The 23889-nt window shown below is 36.8% G+C and overlaps 1 protein-coding gene across 1 annotated transcript in view; it reads left to right on the top strand.

Moving 5' to 3' along the window:
- MAN1A1 (mannosidase alpha class 1A member 1) overlaps nucleotides 1-22244 on the top strand; it is a 183631-nt gene extending 161387 nt beyond the window's left edge. The window contains exons 9-13 of the mRNA XM_002817302.5: nucleotides 5502-5617; nucleotides 9515-9734; nucleotides 10822-10994; nucleotides 19000-19115; nucleotides 19482-22244. Coding sequence (XP_002817348.1) covers nucleotides 5502-5617; nucleotides 9515-9734; nucleotides 10822-10994; nucleotides 19000-19115; nucleotides 19482-19608 — 752 coding nt within the window. The 3' untranslated portion in view covers nucleotides 19609-22244. The remainder of the gene's footprint in view (nucleotides 1-5501; nucleotides 5618-9514; nucleotides 9735-10821; nucleotides 10995-18999; nucleotides 19116-19481) is intronic.
- The last annotated feature ends 1645 nt before the right edge of the window (nucleotides 22245-23889 follow it).

Raw genomic sequence — 23889 nt, 5'->3', positions numbered from 1 at the left:
TGCAAGCTGAGCTAGCCACTTACTGTTTCATGGATTCAACATTTTTACTTGAAAGAACAACTTAAAAAATGGTTATTTAGGCTAGGTAATCAGGAGCCATGTTCTTGAAAATGAGCTTGTCACTTCAAGGAAAAGTCACAGTATTTGTGCCAATGATTATAATCCAAGTTTCTAAATAAAAAATAGAATTTTGGAAAACTTGTACATGCTACCATGAGCTTGACACAAATACTTTTCCTATTAGATTGATGATGATATTAACAAATGTGGTTTTCTGATATTGTATAATGGAATGGATCAATATTTGAAAGATCTGCATAATTCAGTGAGCCAGTATTTTCCAAATGACCAAAGCATGATATTATAAGATCATATATGGAAAACAATCTATCTAAAGTACAAGATAGACCAGTGGATTTTAATGTAACAATATGAAAATTCATTGATGTAATTTCTAATTTTACAATGCAATTAACTTTTAAAAAAGAAACCACTTGTTGACTATTGTTGTAGTATCAAAGAAAAATATCCACAATTGTGTGAAAAGCCTGTTAAAATATCCTTTTTTTTTCTGACTTGTATTACTGTGTGAGGCTGACTTTTCTTGATGTATTACAGCCAAAACAACATATAGCAAAGGATTGAAAGTAGGGCCGGCATGACTATCCAGCTGTCTCCTGTAAAGGCAAACAAGAAAGAGATATGCAAAAATGTGAAATTGTGTCAGTCTTCTCACTAATTTTTTGTTTTGTTTTGTAAAATATAACTTTTTTGAAAAGTTGTATATGTTAACATAATGGGCATGTAATTATTATTTTAAATGCGATAACAAAAATATTTTTAAATTATTTTAATTTTCCAATGTAGTAAATATAGGTATTATTCACATAAATTATTTGGGGTTTCCATTTCTTTTGAAGATTACAAAAGGGTTCTGAGACTCAACAGTTCGAGGGCCACCAGAGGATTGGGGATAAAACAACTAGGGTATATTTGTTGTTGTTTGAGATGGAGTCTCGCTCTGTCACCCAGGCTGGAGTGCAGTGGCACAGTCTCAGCTCACTGCAACCTCCCTGTCCCATGCTCAAGCAATTCTCCTGCCTCAGCCTCCCAAGTAGCTGGGACTACAGGCGTGTACCACCACACCCAGCTAATTTTTGTATTTTTAGTAGAGATGGGGGTTTCACCATGTTGGCCAGGCTGGTCTCGAACTCCTGACCTCAGGTGATCTGCCCACCTTGGCCTCCCAAAGTGCTGGAATTACAGGCGTGAGCCACGCGCCCGGCCCTTGAATATATTTCTAAGTATAAGGTGACAGGATGTGATTCTCTAAAAGCACAAGCATTTTTGGAGTATTCCTCACCACACATTTCAAAAGCTGAAGAAAAGTCTCCTTGATTTACTGTTTCCCTGCTATGCTTTAGGAGTTAGAAGCTGCTATGAAGGGGGACAGAAGGAGACAGTTGTACTGGAACATCTCTGCTTCACCTTCTGGGTCACCTGTATGCTATGTATTTGGCCATGTTTCCTAAGTACAAAGAGCCCTTTATATTTAGATTCCTTATGGGCCAATTTCCTGATGGAAAAAAAAAACAAAAAACAAAACAGGATCAATGAGTCTTAGCTCTCTCTCCTGCCCCAACCCCCCTTCTGTGTTCTAGCCAGAGGAAAACACACTTATTTTTTTATTCTTCAATCGAGGCCTGCTTGGCCATGTTCAAGTCTTTGCTTGTGCCATTTCCTTAGCCCTCCCACCTCTCAAGACTCAGCTCAATTGCCATTTCTTCCAGGATCCCCTCTTCAGTGCTCCGGTTGGGATTTATTAGCATCCACTTTTCCTCTATTCTTCCCCTGCCCCAGTGCTTTGGGTGCTTTCCTATCACAAACCTTTTCCTGATGATTCACATCCATATGCATCTTCCTAAGGATCCAAAGCTTTTGCGGGTAGTAACCATGTCTTAGTCATATTTACTAAGCCAGTACACAGTATCTTGCACCTAGTAGGTGTTTACTTACTTGAATTTTGTGAATACATATGTGCTCTGTATCTGATCTATCTTTTTGCCCCTTATCTTTTTTTTTTTTTTCTTTTTTGGAGACGGATTCTTACTTTGTCACTCAGGCTAGTGTGCAGTGGTGCAGTCTCAGCTCCCTCCACCTGCCAGGTTCAAGCGATTCTTCTGCATCAGCCTCCCAAGTAGCTGGGATTACAGGTGCCCGCCCCTACACCAGGGTAACTTTTGTATTTTTAGTAGAGATGAGTTTTCACCATGTTGGCCAGGCTGGTCTCAAACTCCTGACCTCAGGTAATCCACCCTCCCGGGCCTCCCAGTGTTCTGGGATTACAGGCGTGAGACACCACGCTGGACCTGCCTCTGCTTTTAATGGTTGTTCTGCTTGTTCTCTTTTAGCAGTTGCTCCTGCTCCTCAGTTGTGGCTGAAAGGCAGTATCCGGTCCTGGTCACTGATAATATGAACTGATCTTGTTACTATTGAGGCCAGATGGCAGGGTTTCCTGTCTGTACACAGAGTATTTATCATCCTTTGATTTCTGTAACAGCCATCCATCTATCTATATCTAGTCTAGCTAGCTATGTGTAGTGTCACTAGCATCATTGGGGGATTGTTTCAAAGACAGAAATTCAGATGAAGTCAACAAAAATTTTAAAAGGGAGATATTGAGTATTTTAATTCTTCTTTGTCTTGATTCTTTTGCTACTTGGTTTTTCTCTTTTTTAGATATTAGAAATCCTTTTATGGGACCTATTCTTATGAAGAAAAGAATAAATTACTCCTTCAGGGAAGAGCGTAATATTTGACTGACTACAGTACACCTCACCTTTAGAGCAGTTGGACATAAAAATACCATATTATGTTATTTCTAGAAGTAGGTTGATCCTTTCCTACTGATAAAATCAGGCCTGCTCTCCCCGACATCCGCTAAGATGTTTACACAGGACTGTGTTGACAAACAGCCATCCAGGCCTGAAGGAAGCTTAGTGAGTGACATGCTAAATTAATGAGAAGAGCTGTTTCTCTTCTACGTTCCTTTGTCTTGTGTTTTTTTTTTCAAATGTGAAATTTTTATAATAGAAATTTTAAAAATAGAAAACTAGCACTTACCAAAATTAATTAAAACAAATGTATTCTTATGTAACACTTTTTTCTTTTTTTAAAAAAATCCCCAACTGCCCAAACTTGCTTCTTCCATCTATTAGAAAATCATAACCCAGGGAGAGGAAAACATCAAGCTGCTTCTGGCCATTGGTTTTCAGCTCTCATTGCTTTAACTCCAAATGACACGTCTGGATCCTGGCCATCGTTTCCTATCACTTCATCGAGTCAGTGTTGTTTTGACAATGCCAAACCATGATTTGCTTTTCCACGCATCACTTGCATGTGTCTCCTACAATCATGTTGATAACAACAGGGCTTATTATTGATGAGTTTGTACTTAGTCTATTTAGTTTGTAAATGTCAGAGGTTTCTGTGTTGATTTAGGAAACTGTAAAGGTCACTTCAAGAATCAGACTTAGAATTTTTTAAATATATTTTTACACTAAAATTTAAACTACAATTCTACACTTTCTGCAATAAGAAAATCACATACTTAACTACTTTAAAACATGGCTCTTTAGCTTGAGTAATTACAGCCCTTTATTAAGGTTGACATAGAAGAATTTTGCTTTGTTTGTCAATTATTTGTTGAGTACCTACCATGTGCAAGACACTTTCCAGGGGCTGGGGTGGACGGGGAAACATAATAGGTCTGGTCTCTGCCCTCTTGGTTCATGATCTTGTGGAGGAGACAGAAAAAAATGTTACCACGTTATGAAATTGCAGGTGATAAGTGTGTGCTACCAAAAAGTGTGTGACAAAGGACCCTAGTGGCATTGTCAGAGAACACTCCTTTGAGGAAGTGCCATTTGATCCCAGATACGAAGTATGAGTAAGAACTACTAAAGAAGGGGAAGGGGGTCCTAGGGTCCATTTCAGGCAGAGAGAACAAGGCCTATAGAAGCCCTGCCTGAGATGAGATGGAACCTGATGTTTTTGAGAAGCCAAAAGAAGGGCTGTATAGCAAGTGAGCAGAGAGCAAGTGGAGCAAGACTGAATGGCATAGAGAAGATTGAGATCTTGCATGGCACCAAACACACAGGATTGAAAGGCTTCGAGTAAAGGGTGATCACATTCATGTATTAAGAGGGCTACTCTGACATTAATGTGGGGAATAGATTGAAGGGGCACTGTCATTAGAACTCTGGGCCAGGCGCAGTGGCTCATGTCTGTAATCCCAGCACTTTTGGGAGGCTGAGGCAGGCAGATCATGAGGTCAGGAGTTCAAAACCAGCCTGGCCAATATGGTGAAACCCCATCTCTACTAAAAATACAAAAATTAGCCAGGTGTGGTGGCGGGCTCCTGTAATCCCAGCTACTCGGGAGGCTGAGGCAGGAGAATCGCTTGAACCTGGGAGGCGGAGGTTGCCGTGAGCCAAGATCGCACCATTGCACTCCAGCCTGGTGACAGAACAAGACTCCGTCTCAAAAAAAAAAAAAGAAAAAAAATGAAGATACCTATCCTACAGTTGTGAGATTGTTGATAATACACGTAGTGGATCTGGCATGATAAATGGCAGTGAAGGTGGACTGTAGGAATGGAGTATTAGGAGGAAAAACTTCTTCTGCCCCATATTCTTTCTGACTGCCCCTGTCTCATAGGTATTTGACCCTTCAGATTCATAGCACTAGAAAATTTATCAAATAATAATAGGCTGAGCACAGTGGTTCATGCCTGTAATCCCTCTTCTGTGAGAGGCCCAGGTGGGAGGATCGCTTGAGGCCAGGAGTTGTATATCAGCTGAGGCAACATAGCAAGATGCCATCTCTACAAAAAATTTAAAAATGAGCCTGGCATGGTGATGCGTGCCTGTAGTCCCAGCCACTTGGGAGGCTGAAGCAGGAGGATCACTTGAGCTCGGGAGTTCGAGGTTATAGTGAGCTATCATCGTGCCTCTGCACTCCAGCCTGGGTGACAGAGTGAGTTTAGAAATAATAATAATGGCAAGAACCTGAGGAGCTTCTTGTTTTATTTATTACAAACCACTTGCTAAAAACGATTTGCTAATACTCATAGCTTTGCCAGAATTTTATATTATTCAGAACTAAAGCAAATAAAAATGTATTTAAATATATACTGTGAACGTTTTAGTTGGGTGTTTTTCACTAGAGAACCAGATTTTTAGAATTAGGGGTAATTACATATCTTTTATCTTCCATGTTTACAAAACTACTCTGGTAATTATTTAGAGTATGTTACATTAGTTAATAGCCCATCTGCTCATTTCAGAATATCTTTCTGAAAATAAGAGATTTGTTGGAATTTAAATGTAACAGTGACTTGCAGTTGACATAGGGTTGCATCCTAGTTGCTAATGTGATTTTGCTGCATTATCTGAATTAAAAGCTGAATCACTCTAAAATTCATTTCCCTCTCTTTCCAGATCATGTATCAGTTGGAGGACTTGGAGACAGCTTCTATGAATATTTGCTGAAGGCCTGGTTAATGTCTGACAAGACAGATCTGGAAGCTAAGAAGATGTATTTTGATGCTGTTCAGGTAACCCAATATTTAAATCATCTTTGCCACTCAGCCCTAACTTATAATTTGTATATTAATCAAGTTTTAATGAATACGTGGTATACTACATGAGTGAGTTACAAAATATTTCCAATTAGGTAGAATTCGATATCTGCTAATATCATCGTAATAATGGTAATCATATTTGATGTTTATTTCTAATAGGGCAGTTAAAGTTTTTGCATGGTTTAAACCTCAGTTAAGAGTCACATATCTGAAAAAGTCGTATTCTTTGATAAATATGAATTCTCTCCTTAGGACCACAATTTAAATTATGCAGGGGGAAATCCTGAATCTGTATTCTGACAATTGCCTAAGTTAAAATTGCCTGAGAAGACAGACAGTCCCAATGGCTACCTCCATGTGAAGTAAACTTGTCCCCAGAGATATATGGACAGTACTCTAAGGAAATCCACACATAAAAATCTGAACAAACTCATATTTCAGGGAAGATCATTAGTAGTATTAAAGATTCTTTACAGTGGAGAAGTAAGAGGCAACAGTTGAATGTTGAATTGCCTACCATGTGCTAAGCTGTGTGTTAGGTAGCTCCTTTAAATGAAATGGTGGAGTTGGGTTTTTTTCTCTCTCACAGTACTTGAGATATTACCCAGTTTTACAGATAAAGTTGCTGTACCTCAGAGAGATTACATGTCGAACCAAAATTAAGATTAAAGTTTGTCTATATCAGCACCTGTTCCTTTTAACTCATCCACTGTGGATTTATTTGTAAGAATTTCCATTCTACATTTAAATCTTCATTTACTAATTTGCAAGCAGTAAGTTAGTAAGGTAAGTTAGAAACTACTTAAAGTCTCTAGGAGGAGGCCAGTATAAAAGTAAACTAAGAAACACCTCCAGTTAAGCCTCAATCAAAACCGAAAATAAAGTTAGAAAGTAAATAAAGTTAGAAAGAAAATTACTTTATCTAAAATATTTGTACTCCTCAGGAACAAAATTTTTTAGTGGAATCAGGTGCTTTTGCGATTAAGTATTTTATGTGGTAATACATATATTCTTTTAATATTATTATCAAGGCTTCTCAAGTAGTGTTGTAAAACAGTGGCTCAGTCCTCAGAAAAATTTTCTTGACAGCTTAGAAATTTTTTAATAAAGTGTTAATTCATAGGAAAAAAATGGAAATTTGTAATCCCAAAGATGTAGCCATTATAAAATTGGTCTTTCCAACAAGAGGTCTGGGTTATTTTGACATAGGCGTACTTGTTTATTTAAATATAAATGCAGCTTGCTTTGTTCTGGTTAACTACACTGAGTATGACATTGGTTTCCTTTACAAGTCTTCACTACTTCACATGTAGGAACCAGAAGCGCCATAGTGAGAACATTGGCCTACATTTGGCACAGCCTTTATAAAGGCACGTGATTAACATCAAAAGCAAACTAGGATATGATCCACATGGCCTCTTTTAGGTTTATTTTTCCTCATTGCTATGAGGTTTCAGATTTTAACCTGGGGAGTTCTCCGTATTTTATAGTTTCCATTCTGTCATCCTCTAATTACCATACTGGCAGACATTTTAATTATTCTAATCTTAAATTGGCCCTCTAAGATCTTGATGTTCAAAAAAAGACAGCTTTAAAATATTATTTGAAATATTTTCTTCCTAATTCCTAAAACCGTACCCATACAACTTTTAGTATATTGTATTTAGACAAATCATTGACAGGAAAATCCATTAAGAACAAATGAAGTCAAAGTGTTTCCTGCTTCTCTTAGTAGTAAAAGCTAATGTTCAATCCATTGTATATTTTCAACTTAGAAAGCAAAGCTAGAACAACTAAATTTCTGTTTTGAGAAGTAGCATTGTCTTATACAGCAAAGTTTATTTCTGCTAAGTTGTACTTTAGAAGATTATTGTAACCAAGGGGAGGATGCTGTACACTGTTGTTCTGGACAGTTGATCACTGAAGATACGGCTACTCTGTTGTAGCTTCAAGTAGATTTTGGGAAGCATTTAATCCCAGAGTGATATGTTTTATTTGATTATTTTAATAACAAAATATTTTGAGCTTTCAACTGGCTATCATGGCCCTTTCTGGAGACTACACTAGGAACTCACAGTGGCAAATGATACCTGGGCCGATGACATATCAGATACTTACGATTCTGAAGGCTTCATCAATTTTTTAAATCAATTATAGAGGGATTAAATCACAAAATATATAGTACTCTTTTTTCTAATCAATTATCTGTATCCTTGACACAGTTTTTTCAGATCTACTGAAGACTATCCTTCTTTGTATTTATTTATCTTTTCCCATTGCCACACAAAATTATTGCTTTGAAGGTCTTGGAATTTCATTGTAGTTTTTATTAAGAGGTAGCAACTTGGTCCAAATCATGCCAGAAATAATACCGTACTTTATTTAGGATCCATAACAGAGTAATAATGTTTCTCTAATTCATCCTCAAAAGCTATTACTCTTGCCATGTAGAAAGAATAATTTCTTAGGTGATGAACAGGTATCTGCTTGAAGGACTTTATTGCAATTTGTGTTATGAGAAGTATAAATAGCTAAGATGTTCAGTTGCATAAAATATGAATGAAATATTAATGTAATAACTAAACCATCAATAACATTAGCTTAACCACAGTTAATGAGCACAGTAATATGTTCATTTATTTCTTACCATCTTGGTTTCATTCGTTTATTTCTAATAAAGGTAGGAAAGGTTTTAGCTTCCTGTGTGTTCATTTTCATTCATTCTTCTCTATCACAAGTTTTTTTCTGTGTCTATTATTCCCAAATGTGCTTCTTAACAAATCCCTCTCTCTCGATAGCAGTATACAGATGTATAGACACCGTCATGTCCTTTTTCCTTCCATGAAGTAATTGTGGGGCAGCGGGGAGAACATTTTCTGTTAGAGTAATTGGAGATTAGCAATGCCAAACACACTTTATTTTTGCTTTTTAAAATATAAGGCATATTTTACTTACCTGTCTAGTTTAAGAGAATATCAACAGACCTGGGATAGAAATAAAAGATGTTTTATAAATCATTTTTGTAAACATTATCATTTCTCCCAAATTTAAAGATTTTTATTCTGATTTTTAAAATATATACATTTATTCATTATATAATAGTGTGCTTTTTAATAGAAGTGTTAGAGAGGAACTTGATTCAAGTGTCACCACATTGGAGATGTAAATGATAATTATAAATGAATTTTATCAAGTGCCACTTGCATTAGTGACTGCTTTATAAACAAAATGTGGCAGAGTCATATCAGGAGATCCTATTGTTCCCATTTATGGATTAGGATGCTGAGATTTAGGGATATAATAAGCAAATTGTTCACTCCCACAAATTAGAGATAGTGTGAGAGCTGGAATTTGAAGCCAAGTCTTCTGGCCCCAGAACACCTCCTCCTTGCCACTCTATTTCGTTATCCCTCCAAGCCTACGGAAGTGAAAGGAAGAGTTCTGCCACCATCGTGGATCTCATGCACAAATATGCTGTGTTCTTCATCCACCTTAGGGCCTGGGCTTTGTGTTATTTCACCACTTATGGAAATGAAAATGTACCGAACCAACTATTACTGCTGCACAGTGGCCTGTCTTTGGGAAGGGGAAAGTTTTTTGAATATGAGGAATACAATGTTTGGTCACAGAACCAAGCAAAACTAAATGTGCTGGCGCAGCATTGTTAATTCTGACTAATCAAACAAATAAGGCATAAACTAGAGGAGGAATACAGAAAGCAATAGCATGTAATTTCAGGTTGAATGGATTTTTAACACCAAACTCTGATTGTCAGGTGTGTTCTATTCTTTTTTTTTAAATGTTGGGCATATTTTTAGTATAAATTTGAGAAGAGATTACAAAATGTTAAAAAATAAGTGTTTTTCACAGGCTATCGAGACTCATTTGATCCGCAAGTCTAGCAGCGGACTAACTTATATCGCAGAGTGGAAAGGGGGCCTCCTGGAGCACAAGATGGGCCACCTGACCTGCTTTGCGGGGGGCATGTTCGCACTCGGGGCTGATGCAGCTCCCAAAGGCATGGCCCAACACTACCTTGAACTCGGGGCTGAAATTGCCCGTACTTGTCATGAATCATATAATCGAACATGTGAGTACATGTTATTCTTCATTTACACTCTATTCCCACATGCTTTGATTTCATGCAGTTTTGTCATTGCTGCCCTCAAAAGACTATCCACTCTGCCTATGAAGCTTGATGATCGTGATTAATGTCTTAAAGGAATGTATATTTTATTTTAAAAGGCAATGCTTTTCTTCCTAAAAATATCTACCCTTAGTTTACCAAGAAACAAAAATCCAGGCCATAAAGAGTTAAAGCCAGCCTAATTTACTGACTTCTGCTTTTCCCAATAACATTGGGCAAGGGTCTCTATCTCCCTGCAAAGAGAAACTTAGCATTTTATTAACCATTATTAATCTTCTCCATGTCCCCCATGAAATAGATCATGAATCCCGCTCCCTTCTTATAAAATAGGAATTTGAAACACAAAGTGTAAATAACTGGCCTTTTGTTGCAAAATTACTTAAGATTGTCAACCACTTAGTTTCTGGCTAACTCAAATGGTATTTCATGGTGCCTTGTATCTGCCTGGTGGGTGCTCAGTAAATGGGGGTTAAATGAAAAAAATAAATTGTTAATATTTTCTAAAATGGACTCTTTTCAATGACTAAATTTTTTAAGTATATGAATATTATATATTACATGATGTTTATAACTCTTTTTTAAAATGACTACTTTGACATTTCTCTTCAGTGTTGTTAAAGTACAGTCAGACCTTTGTATCCCTGGGTTCCACAACTGCAGATCAGAAATGTTCCCAAAAAATGGATGGTCCTGTCTGTAGTGAACATTTATAGAGTTTTTGTTCTTATCTTTATTCCCTAAACAATAAGTATAACACCTAGTTACATAAAATTTACACTGTATTAAGTAGTATAAGTAAACTGGAGGTGATTTAAAGTATATGGGAGGATGTACCTAGGTTGTATGCAAATACTTTGCCATTTTATATAAGGGACTCAAGGATCCATGGATTTTGTTATCCTCGGAGGGTCCTAGAACCAATCCCTCATAGATACTGAGGGATGACTGTACTTTCTAGTTTCATTTAAGTTATTCACTGTAAGCACTGTCCAGGAAAATAACCCTTATTCATTCATTCCATGTCCTTTAGTTATGAAACTGGGACCAGAAGCTTTCAGATTTGATGGTGGTGTTGAAGCCATCGCTACAAGACAAAATGAAAAATACTACATCTTACGGCCAGAAGTTATGGAGACTTACATGTATATGTGGAGACTGACTCATGATCCAAAGTATAGGAAATGGGCCTGGGAAGCCGTAGAGGTGATGTTTTAATTTGCATGTTTCTTATAGATAGATTCCATAGTAAAAAATGTTCAGTGATCATAAATCAGGCTTATCAACTTTTCTATAATTTTTAATGCTTCGACCAGGATTTTTTCCACCCAGGACTGTGTATTTTCACTGAAGTCATTTTATATCCCTGGCTTCAGCTTTGTTTTGTATAACATTGATATAGATCTACCTACTGACAGACTTAGATATTGAAGGAGATAACTAGAAAGGCATAGTCTAAAATTAAGTTCCCATTAATACAAAAATGATGATCTCTTAATTCCACCTAAGGGTGTTTGGCAGCTTGGGGATATTCACCTCTGTCTATTTCAATAAACCACTTCATGTTTTTTTCTGTCTTTGGGCTTTAAAATGCTAGTATATGCTTTTACTTAGAGTAAATAGCCACTTAGATCTAACTTTTAGAAAGCACTTAGAGAAGAATTACTTTGTATAAGGATATTCCTTTACCAGTCTCAGGTTTCTTGGAATATCTGTAAGCTTTCCATCTGCCCAGTGTGTTGTTTTAATTGTCTGTCACCTCTTGGGTCTCTTCCTGCCGAGGATGGTATACCTCCTTCCTAAACTAATCTAGTGAATGCTTTGTGTGCTGAATGCCTGAGGAGGCACCCTGCAGGATATGCATCTAACATTGTCTGTCTAATTGTAAGAGTTATTATTCCTCAAGGAGTGGGAGGGAATTCAGGGGATAAGAACAAGCAAATGCTTTAATTACACTCTCATTCTCTAGCACTCTTTGTTAGAAAGTTAGCTATCTTTAAAAACTGTCCATGAGGAATGACTTCTCTCAGGAAATCTAAAATAAATATTGCCTTTGGTAAAATTTAACTAATATCTTAGGAAGCCATCGGTGAATCTTGCTTATTATCCTCTTCATTTAGTATGTGTCTTATCATTAATCATCGGTCATTTTAAATAACAGCAATTCTCTAGGCCTCTTTGAGGGGGCAGCTTTATTACGTTTAATCAGCAGTCATTGTAATTTCTTTACATTTCTGTTTTTTTCCTCTGGAAAAAATGTTAAAATTGAAGCTTTTCTAAACTTTGGTGATAGGGAATTGTTTTGGTCTTCAATTGGCCAGCAAATGAATTGAATATCAGTTTAAGTTGAGAATATCAGGAAAAATGTATTCCATCAAATCTAAAACACCATAATTAGTAAGACGCATCATTATTTTATATACCACTAAGAAAAATAACACTGCCAATTAAATTATGACATCCATTTTATATGTTAGAATGTGCAAAATGTATGGCCGAGAAGGGATCAAAAATGGGAAGTAAGCAAATTCGTATTGCCAGGTAGACAGGATGCTTTGGTTTGCTGTGTTCTTCAGGGGGTTGGTTGTTTATGGGATCATAAGGTTGGTTTATGTGTTATGATTTTTATTTCTTGTCAGCTCTTTAACATAATATATGATGTCAAATCGTTTCCCTGTGTCACAACACTGAGGTCTCAATTTTGGGGATGCCCCCAGTAACCTCTGCTAGAACCTGAGCTATAGTGGTGAGCCAGGAGTGCTGTAGGGTCTTGCATTTTTTAAACCAGAAAAACTGGGACTTCGAAGGCATGGCCGCACGTTTTTCCCCTGGTGTTACGCCCGCCCCCGTGGCCTCCTGTGTTTCAGCAGCAGCCCTGCATATGCTGGCAGTTCCCACCTCCAGCACCTCCAGCACTTGGCTGTTCTGATGCATACTTGAGACCACAGCTGGAAACCATGTCAGGAAAAGAAGGTGGAAGAGCTTTTCCCTAGCCAGCTGGCTGTGGTCTGGGAAGTTCTAGGGAGTTAATGGCTGTCAACCAAGGAGGTTTTGGAGTTGGTGGATAACTATCCCAGTCTTCTTTCCTTCAAGAATCATTCTGGAATGCATGCTACATGGTTCTTCAGAGGGTTTCTAGCAGGAGTGAGCCTTGTTGCACACAGTTGTAACTTAATATGATTCATTGGCTCTTCTGTCCCTGTTTTGCTCTTCCCACTTGCCCGCTTCCTGATGTCACCTCCCTGATAGACTTCCTGCAGCCTGCGTCCAACCCTTGTCTCATGCTTTATTTTTAAGGGAACGCAAACTGAAACATAGGGGGTCTTAAAAATCACCTCATCCAGCTTTCCACTTAAAGACAAGACTCCCCTCCATATCTTTGCAAGATAGCTTTCCTCATCAACCCAACGACTTTCTAGCAAAGGGGAATGTATCACCTAATAAAGTAACTCATTCCAATTGGTAATATTGAAGGTATTAGAAAGTTATTTATTTTGAAGCCACAATTTACAATATTCTGTGCTCTGGGGGTACCAGAGGGAAAAAATCTCCCTTCTACATTTCAGCTCCTCAATTATCTGAAGACAGTAGGTTCTGCCATCTCTTCCTTTCCTCATCCATCATTTCCCTTGATTTTCTTCTCCTGACCTGGTTTCCAGCTGTGGTCTTTTAGGGCTGAACAGTGTGTCTCAAAAACCTCTCTTCCTCTCTTCGCAGTGTGATTTTTTCACAGCTTATGGTCCAACTTGTTCTTTTAGTAGATTTATATTAAAAAAAAAAAAAAAACTGGGAGGCCAAAGAGGGTGGATCATGAGGTCAGGAAATCGAGACCATCCTGGCTAACACAGTGAAACCCCATCTCTACTAAAAATACAAAAAAAAAATTAACTGGGCGTGGTGGCGGGCGCCTGTAGTCCCAGCTACTTGGGAGGCTGAGGCAGGAGAATGGTGTGAGCCCAGGAGGCGGAGCTTGCAATGATCCGAGATTGCGCCACTGCACTCCAACCTGGGGGGCAGAGCGAGACTCTGTCTCCAAAAAAATAAAAAAAAAAAAACTGGCGTATATTGAAATTATGGTCAATGTTAGCTTCTCCATTTGCTACCGTTGAGTCACATCTCCTTTGCACTGTACTTTTTCACCCATACTTTCAGTTTGTAAAGTATTTGTAAATCGTCTTCCTATCTTCTAACAAAGCACTCCCTTCCCAGCCTTCTTTCACTGATACACTTGAGAAACCTGCTTTCTGTGTGTTAATTAAATTTCTAATAATAATGTCAAATAAGATGTGAAAAGGTATATAATCCAGCAGTACAACACTAGAGAGTTCTTTTGTGGGTTAACAGCACTCCATTAATCACAGTTGTTCAAGCACTTGTGAGTCTGCCTGACAGAAATAATATTTAACTGATAATTTCTTTTGCTTTTTCTCAAAAATGTCATGAAGGCCAGGCGTGGCTCAAGCCTGTAATCCCAGCATGTTGGGAGGCCAAGGTGGGAGGATGGCTCGAGGATAGCAGTTTGAGATCAGCCTGGGCAACAAGTCATCACCCTGTCTTTACAAAATTTAAAAATTAGCCCGTCATGCTGGCACACTCCTATAGTCCCTAGCTACTCAGGAGGCTGAGGAGGGAGGATCACTTGAGCCCAGGAGTTCAAGGTTATTTTGAGCTAAGATCACACCACTGTACGCCAGCCTGAGCAACAGAGCGAGACTCTCGAAAATTAACAAAAAAAAAAAAAAAAACATGAGAAACTGACAAATTCCTTCCATTTAAACATCTGATAGCTTACAGCATGAGCTTTATCAGAATATTGTATGTATATATTCACATAGATTATATAATGTCTTAGCTGATCTATGGTAAAGGGTAAAGCCTTACGTAGGGATTTGGGATTTTCTTTTGGCTTTAGGGGGTTTTTTTGGTAGTTTCAGGTTTTTTGGTTTTGTTTTTTTGCACAGACATTTTTCTTTGCTCTTCTAAACCTAACCTTTTCCACTCAGACATTTCAACTCTCAGAAAGTGACTTCTTTTCCTCCATCCTACTCCTGCCTCCTCAGGCTTCATCCTGTTTCCAAACCCTCTTTGATTTGTTCAAGGTGCCTGATTCTCTGTGTTCTATCCTTGAGTTCAGACGGCACTCAAGCAGACAGCCTTACTCCACGGATCAGCCAGTTATATATCTGGTAGGCAAGAAGAATACTCTTCTGTCCTCTGACTTAGGGTTTAACTCATGATGCTTGCTATTTTCTTACCTACCCTTCATCCTTTGTTTAGAGCTCCAATCACTATAAACATTCTCATATCCTGTTCTCTGCTATTAGCACATCCCAGTCACATAGGATCACTAATAATAGAAGCATTTACTCAAAACCAAGGTGGTCCCTATGCCTAGAGGCTGAGAGTCCCAAGAACAGATTGTAGTACAATGATGATCTGGTTAGACTTAGTCATACAAACACGTGACAACTTCCACTGTTGAGATGCTGATAGAATCAGGGCTCTTGTAAGGACCCAGGAAAGCTATTTGTCCCCAGCTTCACATTCCTAAAGTCTTAAAATCTAGACTTTTGCGTAAGGGGAGAGGGGCAGTTCTTTGGTGCTTTTCCTTTAAAAAAAAAAAAAAATTTTTTTTTTTAATTTACCAAAAACTTCAAAAACAAAGTGGCTGGGCCTCTCTAAACCTTTGAAGTCCTTGTTATTGTCTAAGCATTTCTTCATTTTGTTTTATTCTCATGTACAGCCCCATGTTGAGAAGGAAGATGCTGCCTGGGACATGGAGCCTCTGGGGCCACTGATAAGGGGGGTCTCAAGCTGGAACTTGGCCCACTACTCAAAATTTTTGGCTGTGTTCTTGAATACTATAGCTTACCACAAGAGGACTTGTGGGGAACAAGAATGAGAGGGTGACTAGAAAGAAAGGTGATTAGGCATTGTCCACCCCAAAAGCAACTCCTCTAACAAAAGAAGGAGCTTAGAGCAGTTTCCATGGAGAGGAGGAGTGGCTGTTTATCATGGCTGGCCCTCTCATTAGCTCATCACCAAAAAACCTCAAGGGAACAACTGAGAAAAGGTTTTGGGATTAAAATCTGTTTAAAGAAATATCCGGAAATGGGGTTTCCCATAAAAAGCTTACCCATTTTTTCTAAATTCTGATTTTTTTCCTTTTTTTAACCAATAATTTTTGGCTTACTCTGCATATCTGGTATTTGACTCTTTGTCAAAAAAAAGGAGGAAAGAAAAAATAATAGGAGTTGAAAGTTTCTTTCTTCACACTCATCCTCCATTTGACGCACTGTCTGGAACTTAGAATTTAATCGAAGCATCTGTTTTTAAGTTGATCGGTCTTATTTTCTTCAGGGCTTTTTAAAAGTACGAAATCATGAGGCATTTTCTTTATTTTCTTTATTCATGTGGCCTGCTGGTCAGATTTTCTTTCACCAGGTAATTAAATGCTTCTCCTCATAGTCTCTCTGCTCTCTCCCTTCTGTCCTCCAGCCCTGATGTGAAAAATCAATAACCTCATTATCAGTATCTGCAGATAGGAGCTGAGCTCTCAGTGCAACATCTCTGCTCATGAGAATCCGTGGCTGGTATTTACTTTCCCTCACCTCTTTTCTGGGCTCTACATTCTTAGAGCCTTATTTTCCTCCAAAATCCTTTCTAGCCAGAGAAGGTTTTTCTCAACCAATAAGGCAAAGTCTATGCTTTCTATCTTCTTGGTAGTTGGATTAAATGGGAGAAAAATGGGGTACAATTATACATGTAAAAAAAAAAAGAGGGACAGAATCATGATCCACAGGGGAAAACTAAAACGTAAGTGAAAAATGACATGAGAAACTAAGAGTAAGTATATCTTGTTTATATTTTCTTTATTTCACTATAAAATATATTAGGGTTTTAGTCTTAAACTTTATTGTTTTTGTCTGTAGTCAATAAATTAGAACCAGATTGCAGATGGCAATTTTTGTACAATGGAAATTTTTATTTGACCATATAATTAATAGAATTAGTAGGATGTGATGAGCAGAAAATAACTTTCCTAGAGATGAATATGCCTGGTAACTAGCAGAGCAGCAAATGTAATTTCAAAATATAAACAGCACAAAAAAAAAACTCAAAATGAATTAAAGACTTAAATGTAAGACCTGAAACAATAAAACTCCTAGGAGAAAACAATGGGGGAAAAGCTCCTTGACATTGAGCTTGGCAATGATTTTTTGGATTTGACCCAAAAACACAGGCAACAAAAGCAAACATAAACACATGAAACTACATCAAACTAAAAAGTTTCCTTACAGCAAAGGAAACAATCAACTAAAAATGCAACAAAAATGTGTGCAAACCATATATCTGATAAGGGGTTAATATCCAAAATATATAAGAAACTTACAATTCAGTAGCAGAAAAACAACCTGATTTCAAAATAGGCAAAGGACCTGAAGAGACATTTTTCCAAAGAAGACGTACAGATGGCCAGTAGTGAAAAGATGCTCAACATCACAAATCATCAGGGAAATGCAAATTAGAACCACAGTGAGATATCACCTCATACCTTTTTAAATGGCTATTATCAAAAATTCAAGAGATGATCAGTCTTAGCGAGGATGCAGAATAAAGGGAACCTTTGTACACTGTTGGTGGCAATGAAAATTGATATAGCCATTATGGAAAACAGTATGGAGGTTTCTCAAAAAATTAAAAATAGAGCTACCATATGATCCAGCAATCCTAATTCTTGGTGTATATCCACAGAAGATGATGTATATCCACATCAGAAGATGATGTATATCCACCACAGAAGATGGTGTATATCCACAGAAGAAGTGTATATCAAAACATCACACTGTACACCTTCCAGTATATGCTATTTGTATTTGTCATACATCGGTAAAGCTGGAAAAAGGTTAAAGAAAAATTGAAACAAAAGAAAGAAAGTAAGCTCTGAAAGGGGAAAAGAAAACACAAACAGCAGCCATCTTAGTGGTAACCAACAAAGTGGAAGGCAGGTTGGTTTAGGTTGTTACTTAAATGTTCATCCTCACACTGCCCAACCCATCTGTTTTCCAAATATTCATTAAATTCAGCCAGCTACAGAAATGTAGGATCATTTCTCTCTAGAGAGTTGTCAGTGGAGTCATCCCATCTTCTTCCATACTAGACTGAAAAAAAAAAAAAAACCTGTATTTGAGGAATAGATCCCAGCCACATATCTCTCACTGTCTTTCATTTTCTTCTTTTAGCTCTGTTACCAATATCACTGATTAGTACCCTACAATCAATTTTCAAAAACTCAGATATTCTGATTATAGAAGCAGCTGATTTTGTTCCAGTACGGTTTCTCAACCAGTGGTTTATGATTCCAGTTGACATTAGCAGTCTCTCCAAACTCTAGGCGTCAGCAAACTCTTTCTGTTAAGGGCCAGACAATATCAGGCTTGGGGGACAGCCAGCCAGTCTCTTTTGCATCTACTTAGCTCTGTCATTGTAGTACAAAAACAGCCACAGACAATATTTAAACAACATGGCTGTGGTTTAATAAAAGTTTATTTACAAAAATAAACAGTGGACTGGATTTAGCCTATAGTCCATACTTTGCTAAACCCTGCTCTAGACCATAGGGGGAATTGGTAAAAGTCAGTGAAAAATTTTTCCAAAACTAAAGGCAGAAGTGTTTCAAATTAGGTAAGATACACAGTCCATATGTTCTATGACTTCATTTTTAATTTACATTTAGTTTATGGTTTTCATATTTTTTACCTAAAACTCTATAACAAACTTTCATTTAATTTGAATCCAATTTGTAAAAAATAAATTTTGGCTGGGCACAGTGGCTCGTGCCTGTAATCCCAACTCTTTGGGAGGCCGAGGCAAGCAGATCGCTTGAGCCCAGGAGTTTGAGACAACCATGGGCAACATGGCAAAACCCTATCTCTATAAAAAATACAAAAAATTAGCCAGGCATGGTGGCGAATGCCTGTGGTCCCAGCTACTTGGGAGGCTGAGGCAGGAGAATCACCTAAGCCCAAGAGGTAGAGGCTGCAGTGAGCCATGATGGTGCCACTGTACTCCGCCCAGGCAACAGAGTGAGGCCCTGTCTCAAAAAAATAATAAAAAGTTTTATCTGAACTTGACAATCTAATAGTAAAAATTAGTGACAATCAGTTTACTGAAATGTGACTATTTTTTTTCCCTCCTCTTTGTAATTTAGGCCTTGGAAAACCATTGCAGAGTGAATGGAGGCTATTCAGGCCTAAGGGATGTTTACCTTCTTCATGAGAGTTATGATGATGTGCAGCAGAGTTTCTTCCTGGCAGAGACATTGAAGTAGGTGAAAATTATTCTAAAACCATGTGGCTAAGGTACCTGGACAGATCTTTGTAGATGTCTTTATCATGAACACATTCAAGTAATATCAAGTATGACTGATTCAGAATATCAGGCATGGCTATAATTGCAGGCGTATTCTCAATAACTAGGTTCAGTGACTTGGTACTGCTAACACCAAAGCACTGAGTAGCTTCTTTACCCCATGTTAATGAGTATAACCTCTCAGGGTTTTGATATATTTGACTCTTGTCCATGTTTCTTGGTAAGATGAATGGAGACATTGATGTGGTTTTTGTTGTGTGTTTGTGGTTTCACTGCCTGCCTAGTCTCTTGGGCCTCATATACTTATGTTTCTCTCACCAGATATTTGTATCTAATATTTTCTGACGATGATCTTCTTCCACTGGAGCATTGGATCTTCAATAGCGAGGCACATCTTCTCCCTATCCTCCCTAAAGATAAAAAGGAAGTTGAAATCAGAGAGGAATAAAAAGACATATTTTATTCTGCTCCATTCCCTTCACTGTATACCTTAATAATTCCTTTTCTGGTAATCAGGCACATGATGAACTTTGATTAGTAGGTCTGTGATTAAGTTCTTAAATTGTTTTGCAGTCTTTTATGTTTATTATCATAGGTATAGGTGGACCTAAATTCCTTATCATATCCTTTATTAATTCAGCCAGTGTATCCACCACTGTTTTGTAAAAACAAAAACAAAAGTTTATGTTTTTAACCTATTATCTCTGGAGTTCATGAAGGTGTAATATCGTTTTTATTAAACTGAATAGAATGGTATAGCGATGACCTCTTAATTATAATTTGATTTGACTGCAAAACTTTTTCCTCCTCTAAGAGGAGATGATGTCTGCTTTAAGCTGTAATGTTTTGCCATGTTGCAAAAAGCCATAATAATAAGTATAAAAAAGCTTTTTCCTTTTCAATTTCATGTTAATCTGGTTTGTCTGTCCACCAGAGACAGATTTTCTAACTGTGACAGCCTCCTTATGCAGGTCTATCATTATTTGATAGAATGTCTTCTAAAATACTTCACTCACACAAATTAGAAAGTCATTCCAAAAGGATCATGTCATGTTGACCTCATTTCATCGGAACTGCAGTATATTTTTGTTGGTTAATTATATTAGTGTTTTCTATTTTGTAATTGTGTCCTTTAATTTTACTTTAAATGCCCTGTGTCATTTCTGGATTATATACTGGTTAATTTCTTCCATTCCCTACTACACAGAGAGGTGAGCTCTCAAATTTTGCAGAGCTCTGCTATCACAGATAGCAGAGCTATCTAAAAACAATAGTACAACTAAAGGATTAGCTTTTGGGTTTAACTGAATATATGAAGAAATTGTGTCTGTCTAAAGAGAGGGTATTTCATATGGCTTTTAGTTCATTTGTTTGTATTTCATCTTGATTTTTTTTCTTTGGAAAATAAAGCATTCTATTTGGTTCAGATTTCTCAGCTTTGAAAAAGGCTCTATCTCAAATGTAGTAAATTATTTCCTTTCAGTTTGTGAAAGCAGGATTTGACTTTGAAAGAAGCTTTGCCAATTTTACTTATTCATGATCAATCAAGGAAAATCTAATAAATTTTAGGCCAAATAAGAATATAGCATATTTAGTATGGTTATAGTCAACATAGAGATCACAACTTAGAAGAAATATAAAGAAATGGCCACTCCCTATCCCCCACAGTCCTGGAGTAGATCAAAATCAATATATGATTATTTTAAACATTAAGTTTGAAATAGGAGTGGTTTTCTCAAGAATAGATTTGGTGATACCTTGTGTTTGCTTACATTGGCCCACTATATATACATATATATTTATGTAGATATACTTCCATGAAAGGGCTAATACGATGCATATACTGAAGTGCAAAGACTTTGACCATGTGAATTTTCAGCTGAGAATGGTCAGAAAGATCAGTACAACCCCATGGATTAGGCAGAAGCATATGAAATTGCTGCATTTGTAGTTTAAAAACTGTCAGCAGTTTCATATGGTTCCACCTAATATTATTGAAGACAATTATTTTCTTAGGTATCAATAGGCTTAATAGTTTTAGTTATTTTAGCTTTTGAAAGTGTTTTAAAAGATTTCCTTTATCAGACAGGACCATCTTTATGACCTGCTTTCTGTTTTTCAATATCATACATTGGTGTATGTCAAAGAATAAATTAGTAAAATTAGTAAATGAAAAAGACTCTTCCATACCCATACATCATTATTTCCATGCTAATGTGTCTCTGTGATCCAGAATAACTTCTCCCACTCATATCTTCAGTTCACCTAATGAAATGAATGGATAGCAAGAGCCCTTTGTTCCCAGGACTTTAAGGCAAAATATTAAAAATTATTGCCAAAATTGGGCCGTATGTATTAAGAATATAATGTTTGTATAAATGTCCTTGAATTTGCCATTAAATTAAAACTCATTTTCTTTTCACTTTGATTTGAAAGCTGATAAGTATTTCTGCAGCAGATAGAGTATTAAAATCAGGTGTGTGTACACACTGCACTGTGAGGTACTTTGGTGTCCTGGTGTGAATAGACAAGAAGCTGTACTATATGTTGCTCTCTCAGTGGCAACAATGAAGTTTTTGTAATTCTAGAGCTTGGATTTTTTTTTAACAAAAGTCCCAAAACACCAAAAATGTAAACAAGATAAGAGATTAATATTGTAGTGATGTAATTTAATTAAAGTTATATTTTGGGTTAATTTTAACAACTGAAGTCTTATTGTTGAAACTTATTTTCAACAAAACTGTGCAGTTAAATTTATATACGTATTCACATACTGAAAGATGAACAGTTAAAATAGCACTTAATTTTGTGTTTCTTCAATGTCTTGATATACTTTGTGCAGTTAATATTACACATGTAAGTTGTATGGCAGTTTACAGAACTCAATGACTTGTCATGAGGTTTTCATATGAGCTACACATTGTATACATTGATTGTTTTTTATTTTTACATAAATCCATTCTGTCATTTTCAACTTTATATATAAATCTCCAATGTTATGGGAAACAATAGATTGACACATAATTTTTAAAAATTATATTTGTAAAATTTCTCTATTGTGAATAAAGTCTTTTAATATATCTACTCATTTGTTATATTTTTCTCCTTTTTAGTAGGCTTTTGTATATCTAAGGGGTGAGTGCCTTCAGTTGCAAATAAAAATATTTGATCCTAACAGCATTTCCATACCACACCTGCAGGATCTTGACAAGGAAACATTTCCCATTAAGAAACTTTACATTGCACATAATTTTGCATATACAGTGTTTGGGTAATCAAATAACCTTTACTAAGGATCTAACATATGTTCAACACCAGGACACAGAGGCTAGAAGCTTTGATGTCAGAAATAGCACAAACTATGTTCTTTGTTCATAAATTTGCAGTGCAACTAAGAAAATTAGACTAACCCCACACCACCCCTCAAAACAAGACAAAAATAGCATTTAGTTGTGTTAAATTACAAGCTAAAATTCTATATAAGTTCATGGGAACAGGAGGTCCGTAGCATTTGAGTGGTCAAAGAGGCTTAATAGAAAAAGGAGAACTTATGCTATAGGAGATCCTCCAAAATTTTTCAAAAAGCCCAGGTTCTAAGTTCTTCAAATTCATACTGTACTTTTTAAAATATTTCAGATATTTTGGTTGCCATTGCCACTGCCTGGAACTTGCTTTCCCTAATATTTTTATAGCTCATTCTTTATCAGGTCTCTGCACAATTGTCACCTCATTAGAATGGCTTCTTTGACAAATCAGTGTAAAATTCTCTCCACCTTTTGTCTCCTACCCTATTTTATTTTCTGCTTAGCATTTTCTATATTAAATATTTATTTCCTTATTTATGTCTTTCTAACCCCTTAGTATGAAACCCCATGAGAATAGAAACTTCAACTGGCATTTTCCCCCATTTCTCTGTCTAGTGCCGAGAGTGTAGTACACAATTGAGTGAGAAAGTGCATGAATTAGGAAACTCGATCTTATATTCATAGTCTTTGCTACAACTATTTGCAAATGTCTTTTACTGAGCAATACACTTTTTTAAAAAAAATTAAAGTACATGTTTGTGACTAGAATCAACTCTCAATCAACAGGTTATTTTTAATCCACTTACATCATGTAAAATAAAGTAAGGCATGAGTCCTCCAATAGAGCCCATTATTGTTTTATGTGACTTAATGTCACAGTCCCTGCCTCATATGTTAAGCAAAAAACAAAAAATGATTACAACAGCACCAAAGAAATTAGCTTATTACCTAACACAGTCAAATGGGAACCTTCTGAATTAAATTATTGGTAGCACAAATGGATATTGGTTGTGTTTATGTTGTTGGTTACAGAATTATTAAAATTTATTCTAAGCATGATTTTTATGTGTACTAGTCAGCCATCAACACAGAGATGGCAGCTTGGCAACAAATACATCTAATGACTGATAATGATATGTAGATGGTTGCTTAAAAAGTTTTTCAAAGTTAACAAGATAAAATCTTTTTCATTTGAACATAGAGTTCATATATAATTGCCATTCGAGGCTCCCTACCTTGTGGCTGAAGAGTGAGGGCAGGAAGGGGAGTCTTAGGAAACTTTTTAACTGATTTTATGGCCCGAAGGCTCCTTTCTGTTTTTTCCAGTCTCATTCCATCCTCTACACCAGCCAATACATGAGTCACAGTTTTCAAGAAATATTTGCCAGGCATCAGATACATATTTAAAGTATTGGAATTACAGG

Source organism: Pongo abelii, chromosome 5, assembly GCF_028885655.2.
Source record: "Pongo abelii isolate AG06213 chromosome 5, NHGRI_mPonAbe1-v2.0_pri, whole genome shotgun sequence".
In the NCBI taxonomy this organism is placed as follows: Eukaryota; Metazoa; Chordata; class Mammalia; order Primates; family Hominidae; genus Pongo; species Pongo abelii.
The sequence above is the reverse complement of the archived record's forward strand: the minus strand, read 5'-3'. Positions and strand labels throughout refer to the sequence as shown.